The following is a 12,206-nucleotide window of genomic DNA, read 5'->3' as shown; positions in this document are numbered from 1 at the left end:
TTACATCACCAAAAGGGAGGGCTCTGCTTGAAGTCTGACCTTCAGCCTACCCAAACCCATACTTGGAGCTCACTTTCTTGACCTGAACCTGCCCTGCAGATACCACAAGTTTTTGGTCAACAGCTTATCACTACCCACCAGTCTAACAACTAAAATGTCATCACTAAAGGCAACAGTTGCAGTTTTCCTGCATGGCTGCACTGGAGCATGCACAGCTGAAGCATCTCGTGTCAACACATGCTCAGTGTTAGTGATTACAGTCAAAAGGACCCAAAGCAGCACAAGATGGCGCTTGCCAACCCTACTGCATTTTACAGAAAGGCAAAGTTATAGCTGCTGATAAGCCCCCAAGTGTTGCGGTTCAGGTGGGAGCCCTGTGGAGGGGCAGTGGTTCTTCTTTGACTTTCATCCTCATTTAAAGGGGAACTATCTCAAAAATGAAAATGTAATATAAGCTTCATCATACTGAAATAAGAAACTTCCTAAATACAATCAATTAAAAGTTCTGTACTGTTTCTGGAATAATCAAATGAATTGTCATTATCTCTCTCTCAGCATCTGTTTCTCTTCATTCTCTCTTCATGCAGCAGTTGGGTGTCAGATATAGTAAGATCCAATATATCTTATAGGGGGGCTCCTTTTGCCTAGAAGATGTATTAGAGCTCACTCTATTAAAATCACCAGACATCATGTCTCTCTACATGCAGGATTTGTGCAAAAGGCAGTTATTTTGTTAGATTTTGTTTGTACTGGAATCAGTTATTTGAGTGAGCTCTAATTCATCTGCTAGGAAAGGAAACCCCCTATAAGATATATTGGATCTAAGGGGGTTATTTACTAAAGTACGAATGCAAAAATCACGAAAAATTTGTGATTTTTTTGTTATAAAATCGGACTTTTAAAAACATTTATTGAACCCCCGAGGATGGAGAAGTCTGAATCAGAAAATCAGGCATCTCAGACTTGTCGAGGTTGTATATAAATCAATGGGAGCAGTCCCAATGATTTTTTGATGTGCGTTGGGTTTTTGGCAATATCCCGAAGTTTTCAGGCAAAATTCTGAATTTTTCGGGTGAAAAATACCAAAAAATCGTGAAAATCTGATTCTTTTCCGTAAACAAAATTTTCTGGAAAGTGTAATTTTTTTCAGAAAATTCAGACTTTGATAAATAACCCCCTAACTGTCAGTGAATATCTGACACCAACTTCTGCATGGAGACAGAATGAAGAGAAACAGATGCTGAGCGAGGAATAGTGAAGATAAACTTGATTATTTCAGAAACAATTCCGAATTTTTAATCGATTGTATTTAGAAAGTTGCTTATTTTACTATGCTGAAGCTTCTATTACATTTTCATTTTTGCGATAGTTCAACTTTAAGAATGGTTCTTGGTAACTTGAGCCATATACCCGTATTGCAGCAAAAGGACCAAATAGTCACACCACTCCTTCATATGTTTATTGGAGGGGTATAAACACAGGGAGTCTATTCTTTAAATACTTTATTTACTGCACAATAACCAGAGTATCATTTACATTTCAAGCTGAATATTTACAGATTTTGCAGCCTTTCACTACAAAAAGAGTAACAAAAAAAGAAATGATTTAACGATGAGAGAATCAGATGAGTTTCAGGCACTGAGTGTTAAAACTGTCACCTTCTCTGACAGCCACCGCCTCCAGCAGCGCCTGCTTCTTCTGCATGCTCCGAGACGACTCCAGCTCATACATGGTTGTCAGGTTGAAGAGAACGCTCTCGTGCAGGTAGTGCTGGGGATCCTGCTGAACCAACCCCTCCAAGTGCCCGAGGGAATCCTTCAATTTGCCCAAATACAGCAGGCAAACGGCGGCGTTATTATTAGCCTAGGTAACGAGAACATTCCCCATCAGAGGTGCAATTAGGAACAGCACACTCGTTAATTAGATCGTTTCTTACGTTAGTCATAGGTTCGAAGAGAAAAGGTGTAATCCAGTAAAATGTACAGAATACTGATCTGTGTGTGTTAGTGTGTGAGGCACCCCCATTGGTTTAGCAGCAGGGAGAACCGACCCATGGAAGGGTAACCCCTATATAATGAAATATGATAATAATAATAATAATAATGGAATATAATGGCATATAATAAGCAATATAAAGGAATATAATAAGGAATATAATAAGGAATATAATATAATGGAATATAATATGGAATATAATATAATATGGAATATAAAAAGGAATATAATAGAATATAATAAGGTATATAATGGAATATAATAAGGAATATAATAAGGAATATAATAAGGAATCTAATAAGGAATCTAATAAGGAATCTAATAAGGAATCTAATAAGGAATCTAATAAGGAATCTAATAAGGAATCTAATAAGGAATCTAATAAGGAATCTAATAAGGAATATAATAGAATATAATATTGAATATATAGTGAATAAAGTAGCCCCTCTTGTAAAATATAAGGATATTATAAGTTACCGAGGAGTTTCATGACCATATATATATATATATATATATATATATATATATATATATATATATATATATATATATATATATATATATATATATATATATATATATATATATATATATAATTATTATTATTATTATCAACATGTATTTATATAGCGCCAACATATTGCGTAGCACTGTATATATATAAATAAATAAATAAATATATATATATATACATACACAGGTCATGGAACTCTGAGGTAACTTCTAATATCCTCATATTTTGCAGCAGGGGCTACTTTATTTATTATAATACACAAGTTTCAGTGAGTCATGTGACAGAAATGACATCAGAACTCACCGTTTATAACTGATGACATCAGAACTCACCGTTTATAACTGATGACATCAGAACTCACTGTTTATAAGGATATAATTTACAAGATATTCATGGCTTTTGTGTATTATAATAGAATATAATAAGGAATATAATGGAATAGCTGTGGTGGGATTTACACGGAGTAGAATTATATTGTGTTGTTTTTACTGCAGCTTTGCCTGTTTAAAGCATTTACTGGACTTTCTTTCCTGGCAGTGCCACGTTTATGCCCCAGTGTATATACAAAGCCAACGACTGATACATTTATCATCATTTTATTAAAGTAACTATACCCCCAAAATGAACACTTAAGCAACAGATAGTTTATATCATATTAAGTGGCATATTAAAGAATCTTATCAAACTGGAATATATATTTACATAAATATTGCCCTTTTACATCTCTTGCCTTGAACCACCATTTTGTGATGGTCTGTGTGCTGCCTCAGAGATCACCTGATCAGAAATACTGCAGCTCTAACTGTAACAGGAAGAAGTGTGGAAGCAAAAGACACAACTCTGTCTGTTAATTGGCTCATGTGACCTAACATGTATGGTTTGTTGTTGTGCACCGTGAATCGTGGATCCCAGGGGTCGGCCCTTTTTTATTTTTTAAAATGGCTATTCTCTATTTATGATTACCTAATGGCACATACTACTAAAAAAGTATATCATTATGAAAATGGTTTATTTACATGAAGCAGGATTTTACATATGAACTGTTTTATGCAATATCTTTTAGAGAGACCTACATTGTTCGGGGGCTCTAGTTTTCCTTTAAAGCTCTCTCTGGCAAGTAAGGTCCAGAGTAAATGTATCATTATGGCTTTGGAATCCTCTGCTGCTTCATACCGACAACATCTCTATATAATGCTAAATACACATCAGCAGGGCCTCTTCCCTTGCCAGGCCTCATAGCCTTTGCCAAAGGCACCTCCCGGGGGCACTGCACATGTCATAGACCTACAATGAACAAAGCAGGCTGGAAGTGCTGGAGGAATGAGAAAGTATCTGGGGGTCAAAATTATAAAGAAAAAAGTACCCCGTAGGTAACAACCTAATCAGTATCCAGCATACATTAAATCTCTTAGGATTTAAATTAATTAATTAAATAAGTAAGTTAAGGTGAGAAAAGTGCCCAATCAATCAATGAATTAATTGATCAACTACTTGATTTTGAAATAATTCATAAATACTATAAAGTGCCAATTAGTGCATAATACCCATTAAGTAGTTTAATTAATTATCATTCTCAAAATAAATAACAATTCATGGTTGAAATCAACCAAAAAAAGCTACAAGGATAAAAATGACAAAGTTCATCAAAAGAGTGCAATTGACTGGGAAAGATGCTTAAATTAAGTGAAGATTATTAAAAACATAGGAAGGTATACTAAATTAATCAAGTGCTAGTATTAATATAAAGAGTGCTGGAAATTAAATTAATTGAAAGGATCCCATTAGATTAAAAAATGACCACAATTGGGTAGAAATAATACCAATGCTACGGTCAGCAGAAAAAAAAGAGGATATAATGAAATATAAGAAGGTGGAGTTGTCCCAAAAACTAACTGCCTGTTGTTTTCTAAGTCTGGGACACCACAAAGAGGAAGGCAGGACAGGGTAACCGAGACTGTGGCCTTGGTATATTAACTTGCCCTGATCTTAAGGAGACTAAGTTAACCCTAATAAGCCACAAATCACCGGCCCCTTAGAATGGAAGGAAGATTGTTTAGGATGAAAGAAAGAACCGTAGCAATAAGGATTAGATCCAACCCCAGTAAAAGCACCAAGATTCAATAATTAAAATACTCAAATCCTGTATTTTAATTATTGAATCTTGGTGCTTTTACTGGGGTTGGATCTAATCCTTATTGCTACGGTTCTTTCTTTCATCCTAAACAATCTTCCTTCCATTCTAAGGGGCCGGTGATTTGTGGCTTATTAGGGTTAACTTAGTCTCCTTAAGATCAGGGCAAGTTAATATACCAAGGCCACAGTCTCGGTTACCCTGTCCTGCCTTCCTCTTTGTGGTGTCCCAGACTTAGAAAACAACAGGCAGTTAGTTTTTGGGACAACTCCACCTTCTTATATTTCATTATATCCTCTTTTTTTTCTGCTGACCGTAGCATTGGTATTATTTCTACCCAATTGTGGTCATTTTTTAATCTAATGGGATCCTTTCAATTAATTTAATTTCCAGCACTCTTTATATTAATACTAGCACTTGATTAATTTAGTATACCTTCCTATGTTTTTAATAATCTTCACTTAATTTAAGCATCTTTCCCAGTCAATTGCACTCTTTTGATGAACTTTGTCATTTTTATCCTTGTAGCTTTTTTTGGTTGATTTCAACCATGAATTGTTATTTATTTTGAGAATGATAATTAATTAAACTACTTAATGGGTATTATGCACTAATTGGCACTTTATAGTATTTATGAATTATTTCAAAATCAAGTAGTTGATCAATTAATTCATTAATTGATTGGGCACTTTTCTCACCTTAACTTACTTATTTAATTAATTAATTTAAATCCTAAGAGATTTAATGTATGCTGGATACTGATTAGGTTGTTACCTACGGGGTACTTTTTTCTTTATAATTTTGAGCATTTTTTGACTCGTGTGTAACCTTTGAGATCCTGTTTATTTGGGAGTTAAGAGTTCCTTTTCTGTTCTAATTTTTCAAAGTATCTGGGGGTAACATTAGGGTTAAAGCAAAGAGCCCCTGCACAGCAGCCCAGTCCAGTAATATTAAAGTAACTGTGTGTCTGGTTAGAATCTATTCTATAAGTAAATAAGATTGAGAAACCAGTGACAACATTACTAGAGGACACCCTCATTGTTAAGCTTGCTCCAGGCTAGTAATATGAGAAGCTTGATTGGCTATTGCTCGTTGTGACATCATATTGAATGGATATTGGATGGATTGGATATCAATTCCACTGAAAGGTTTCTGCTTGTGCCACAATGAAACAAAACAGATCATACATGGGGACGAGACAAGTTGTAGTGAGACTCCTGGACAAGGGCAGAGAACTTACCACAGCATTTGCAGGGTCTGTCTTTAGTACTTCACAGAAAAACCTGTGCGCCTCTGCAAAATTGTTCTGTCCAAGGTGCAGGAAAGCCCTGAGAAAGGAAACCACACAAAGTTCTGTTAAACATCAGTGGCAAGAAGTGATCACCTGCCCTTTCTAACACAATGCTCTAACACCTGCTTTCTCTTACGCTAACACAACGCTCTAACACCTGCCCTATCTAACACAGCGCTCTAACACAGCACCACAGCACTTTAACACCTGCCTTCTCTAACACTAACACAGCGCTCTAACACATGCCCTCTATAAAACAGTGCTCCAACACCTGCCCTCTCTAACACCTGCCTTCTCTAACACTCACACAGCAGCCCCCAACATTTTTTGCAGCACGGATCAGTTTCAAGAAAGACAATTTTTCCGCAGCCCGGGGGTGGGGGGGGGGGGTTAGAAGTGCTTAGGAGCATTTCAGGCTGACTAAAAAAAACAGTCTCAACAGTATTTTGGTCCTTGTTGACAATCTCCCCGAACTGACTTCCGCCTGCTAGAATGAAAAATCACCAGCAGGATGGCACTCGCGGCGCTTTGTTTTCTGAAGTTGCCTCACGAGGAAACTTTGGGTGACTTCGGAAAATGAAGCAACATTAGAGCCACCCCGCTGGCGATTTTCCATTATAGCCGGCGGGAAGGCAGTTCGGGGAGATTGTCGCCCTGAATAAGAGGCGATTTGTTCACTTATCTCCCTCCCGAATCTGTCCGTGTGCCCTTACCCTAACACACTGACCTGGGAGAACCTGATCTATGAGTCGGTCTGGATTGGGGTGTGAGTAACGATTATATTAGTACTAGAACATAAACAAGGGCCCTCACACTCCCAGCTAAGGTGATGGACAGATCCAGAACTGCAGGTAGTGTAAGTGGGTTGGGGGTTAAGCTGCAGGTAACACCGGGCTGTGGGTGGGTTGATGATGGATCACATGCAGTTTTATTCCAAAAGCTCATGCTCCTATATAGTTCTTTGCTCTGTGCCACCTCAATACAAACTAACATGGCAGCTGCAAAGTCGCCCAAAAAAAAAAAAATTACAAAAAGCTGGTGCTTATATATAATGGAGGTCAGGGAAAGGGCCAGTGATTAGTACCTAAATAATAACACAGAGACAGATATGTAAAGTCAAACAGACACTTTCCTGAAGGCAACAATAATTTGACTGTATCACTTTAATAGTAACTGCTCTTACAAGTCTGCTTTACAAATTGCAGTTGGTCTTTGTTATTGTGTTTTTGAATGACTGCTCAACTGTTATGTAGGTACCGGACCTGTTATCCAGAATGCTCGGGCACTGGGGCTTTCCGGGAAAACGGATCTTTCCGTAATTTGGATCTTCATACCTTAAAGGGGTGGTTCACCTTCAAACAACTAATTGTTTTCAGATAGATCACCAGAAAGAACGACTTTTTCCAATTACTTTGTATTTTCTATGTGTGGCCGTTTTTTCCAATATTGAAGTGTAAAGTGTCTTTTCACCTTGTAAAGCAGCTCTGAGAGGGGTGGGGGTCGCTGACCCTGTAAACTGTTCTATATTGATACATTTAGTCGATACATTTCTTTTTCTCCCTGCTGAGCAGAATCTCTGGGTTTCATTACAGGCAGCTGTTAGAATTGATACAATAGTTGCTGATACTCCAGAGATGCTGCTGAGAAATGTATCAACTAAATGTTGCAAAATTGTAACAGAATCTACACCTGAATTACTGAGCTGCCAGACTGAAACGCCAGAAACACGACTTAGATTTCAGAAAAACAATAAAAAATAAATAATATTAAGTAACTGAAAATAGTCTATTTCTGGCGAACAATCTGAAAACAACTGAGCTGAAAAGTGTTTGGAAGGTGAACAACCCCTTTAAGTCTACTAGAAAATCATGTAAACATTAAATAAACCCAATAGGCTGGTGCTGCTTCCAATAAGGATTAATTATATCTTAGTTGGGATCAAGTACAAGGCACTGTTTTATTATTACAGAGAAAAAAATTGGATTATTTGGATAAAATGGAGTCTATGGGAGATGGCCTTCCTGTTATTCAGAGCTTTCTGGAATATGGGTTTCCAGATATCGGATCCCATACCTGTAATAATAAAAAATAATCAAGAATGACCTGGTTGTTCGGCTCACAGACCCCAGCAAGCAGACTTAGTGAAGTATGAGTGGGGGATATATATAGATAATATAGTGAAAAAATTATATTGTAAAATAGAAGGATATTATAAGTTACCGAGGAGTTTCATGACCATATAAAAACACGAGGCCAAATGCAGAGCGTTTTTATACAGGTCATGGAACTCCGAGGTAACTTCTAATATCCTCATATTTTGCAAGAGGGGGTACTTTATTTATTATAATACACAAGTTTCAGTGAGTCATGTGACAGAAATGACATCACTACTCACTGTTTATAACTGATGACATCACTAGTCACTGTTTATAAGGATATAATTTACAAGATATTCATGGCTTTTGTGTATTATATAGTGAATAAATTAGCCCCTCTTGTAAATTATAAGGATATTATAAGTTACTTAGGAGTTTCATGACTATATAAAAACATGAGGCCAAAGGCCGAGTGTTTTTATACAGGCCATGGAACTCCGAGGTAACGTCTAATATCCTCATATTTTACAACTGGGGGTACTTTATTTATTATAATACACAAGTTTCAGTGAGTCATGTGACAGAAATGACATCAGAACTCACCGTTTATAACTGATGACATCAGAACTCACCGTTTATAAGGATATAATTTACGAGATATTCATGGCTTTTGTGTATTTTATATATATTTATAAGAATTTACCTGTTCATCGAAACAATCATGGTGTTCTGTGGAGAGTCACTGGCAGTCGACTTTTGGATCACGGTCTCTGCCTTCTCAAAGTATTTCTCTGCTGTCTTTATGTCTCCGATCTGCAAAGGAAGGAAATGAAGAATGAGACTGAATATACTACAGACCCACAATATACAGTGTATCTTCCTCGCTGCTTTATATCTCACTACTATTGTTTGTCAGGTGCCAGGAGTATAAATTTCATTCGTAATGATTTCTTTTCCCCCAACACTGAGCAGTCTAAGAGATTATTACTGTACAGGTATGGGACCTGTTATCCAGAATGCAAGGGACCTGGGGTTTTCTGGATAATGGATCTTTCTGCATATATTTTTTCAAACCTTAAGTCTAGTAGAAAATCATGTAAATATTAAATAAACCCAATAGGCTGGTTTATTATATCTTAGCTACGGTTTTATTATTACAGAGAAAAGGGAAATCGTTAAAAAATTTAATTATTTGATTATAATGGAGTCTATGGGAGACGGCCTTCCTGTAATTTGGAGTTTTCTGGATCGAGAATCCAATCCTTTAATATGCATGATCATACTTATTTATGTATAAAATGGTGTTCTGCTTGATGGCCCCCTCAATGTTGCTACATTCTTTTAATGAGAGGTGCAGTCAGGACCAGCAGTGGAGGGAATAGCAAGGAGCAGACAGATACTACTTTCTATAGCAGTTTCATTTACTAATACGTGTATTCATTTGTTTCTTGATCTGTATATTGGAAAGCTGCTTTAGAATGCACTATTTACAATGCACTATTTAGAATGTGGTATTCAGAATTCAGAATGCAGAATTCAGAATGCAGCAATCATTAAATTAAAAGGCCACACTATAAAACAAACAAGCCCGTGTGATTCAAACAGAAGATAATCATGCAGTGAATGAGAAGCTTCTGTGTTATAATATGAAATTAAGGGGAAAGTGTGTAAATATTTAAGAAAATTGGCCATTCACTTTGTCACGAAGGAGCCTGAAAACAACTGCTTTCCAAAATCCCCTCCATGCACTGGTTTTTCTCCATCCTGTACCATTAGCCTCAGGAATCCCTCACACAGATTGTGACTGGTATTTACCCAAACGTTAGGGACATCCCCGCATGCTCAGTCATTGCACAAGTGCTGCTATTTCTTGTGGGGTGCTGGTCCCTCTATGTACTGTGCCCCTAGAGACCTACAAAACGCCTGGGTGTGGACTGGACCTCAGCTTTCAGGATAACAGACTCCAGGCACTGACTGACATTCCAGTAAGACTGACCCTGAAGGAATTACCTGGAGAAAGATCCGTCCAATGCCACTAAGCAGCTGCGGCTCCTGCTCAGGATAATACTTTATGACGGTCTGATAGGCGTCTACAGCCAGAACATAGTCCTGAAACAAAGGGAAAAAGGACATTAGGAGTATTATTTATAGAGATGCACCGAATCCACTATTTGGGATTCGGCCGAATCCCCGAACCCTTAGTGAAGTATTCAGCCGAATACCGAATACGCATATGCAAATTAGGGGCAGGGATGGAAAAAGTGTAAAAAATTCTTCATTTGTGATGAAAATTCACATGATTTCCCTACCTGCCCCAAATTTAAATATGCAAATTAGGATTTGGTTCGGCCAGGCACAAGGATTGGGCCGAATCTCGAACCGAATCCTGGATTCGGTGCATCCCTAATTATATATAAATATATATATATTACATTTAATTTCCCACCACACTGCTAATTATTCAGTGAGTCTTCACTAGGGCATGCTGCAAAACGGCCATATAGCAAACCACCTCTAGATGGCAGCAAAGCACAGAGATTTCATAGAGGGGGGGGAGACCTACTTTTTTGTGTAGAACATGCCCAGGAGACACAAAGGCATTATAATCACAAGCCTAAAAACATTCCTCTCTGCAAATAGCATTAGCTTGGCTACCTCTCCATAACAATATTTTTTTGCCGTTATAAAGGTCTGGGATAGGTCAACATTAGGAGAAAATTTATTGGGAGATCTGGTAAAAAATTAAAGGAATACGGTCATGGGAAAACATGTTTTTTTCAAAATGCATCAGTTAATAGTGCTACTCCAGCAGAATTCTGCACTGAAATCCATTTTTCAAAAGAGCAAACTGTTTTTTTTATATTTAATTTTGAAATCTGACATGGGGCTAGACATATTGTCAGTTTCCCAGCAGCCCCAGCCATGTGACTTGTGCTCTAATAAACTTCAATCACTCTTTACTGCTGTACTGCAAGTTGGAGTAACATCACCCCCCCCCCCCCACCAGCAGTCCAACAACAGAACAATGGGAAGGTAACCAGATAACCTAACTCAAGATAACAGCTCCCTGGTAGATCTAAGAACAACACTCAATAGTAAAAACCCCAGTCCCACTGAGACTGATTCAGTTACATTAAGTAGGAGAAATAATAGCCTGCCAGAAAGTAGTTCCATCCTAAAGTCACATGATTGGGGCAGCTGGGAAACTGACAATATGTCTAGCCCCAAGTCAGATTTCAAAATTGAATATAAAAAAAAAATCTGTTTGCTCTTTTGAGATTTGGATTTCAGTGCAGAATTCTGCTGGAGCAGCACTATTAACTGATGCGTTTTGAAAAAAACATATTTTCCCATGACAGCATCCCTTTAAGAACAAAAGGCAGCTTGCTATATTGTGTTATCCATTTATAGGGGTAGTAGTTCTACGAACTGCTAAAAGGCGTTTCTCAAGACTAGCTCAGACATAGGCAGCCTTGGGCACTCTAGTAGTCAGTAGAACTACAGCTCCCATAATAAAGCATATCCACACTCAGTAGGAGCAACTGAGGGGCTTATGAGGCATTCTGGCTGCATAACTGTGATATAAACATAAATATGTATACAACTTTCTATATTGTTTTGTGTATTGAAATGAAAAGCTGGGAGATGCCTAATATCCAGTGCAAGGAGCACTAACCCCTGTGTCTCTAAACCGCTTAAAGGAGAACTAAACCATAAAAACGACTATGGCCAAAAAGGTCATGTTTTATATACTGAATTTATTGCACCAGCCTAAAGTTTCAGCTTGTCAATAGCAGCAATGATCCAGGACTTCAAACTTGTCACAGGGGGTCACCATCTCAGTGGGCTCTGAGCAGCTGTTGACAAGCTAAGCTTAGGGGTCGTCACTAATTATTCGGCAGAAAATTAAGTTGGCCTGTAATATAAGCTGATGCTACAGGGCTGAATATTAAATTCTGATGCTAATTGCACTGGTTTCTGTGCTGCCATGTAGTAATTATCTGTATTAATTACTAATCAGCCTTTTATTTTGACATTTCTATTCTATGTGTACTGTATATTGTGAGTGGGTCCCTAAGCTCAGTAAGTGACAGCAGCACAGAGCATGTGCAGTGAATCAGCAGAAAAGAAGATGGGGAGCTACTGGGGCATCTTTGGAGGCACATATCCCTGATAAAG

General features: G+C 37.7%; 1 protein-coding gene across 3 annotated transcripts in view; it reads right to left on the bottom strand.

Annotated features, from left to right (window-relative positions):
• Positions 1-1,487: 1,487 nt before the first annotated feature.
• Positions 1,488-12,206, bottom strand: part of trappc12.S (trafficking protein particle complex subunit 12 S homeolog) — a 46,560-nt gene continuing 35,841 nt past the window's right edge. For 2 of the 3 annotated variants that reach the window (XM_018264332.2, XM_018264329.2), the window contains exons 9-12: positions 10,038-10,136; positions 8,731-8,840; positions 5,881-5,968; positions 1,488-1,863 (exon numbers count right to left, since the gene is read on the bottom strand). In XM_018264332.2, the coding sequence (XP_018119821.1) occupies positions 1,621-1,863; positions 5,881-5,968; positions 8,731-8,840; positions 10,038-10,136 (540 nt within the window). In that variant the 3' untranslated portion in view covers positions 1,488-1,620. 3 annotated transcript variants of the gene reach the window in all.

The sequence above is a fragment of the Xenopus laevis genome, chromosome 5S, assembly GCF_017654675.1.
Source record: "Xenopus laevis strain J_2021 chromosome 5S, Xenopus_laevis_v10.1, whole genome shotgun sequence".
Classification (NCBI taxonomy): Eukaryota; Metazoa; Chordata; class Amphibia; order Anura; family Pipidae; genus Xenopus; species Xenopus laevis.
The sequence above is the reverse complement of the archived record's forward strand: the minus strand, read 5'-3'. Positions and strand labels throughout refer to the sequence as shown.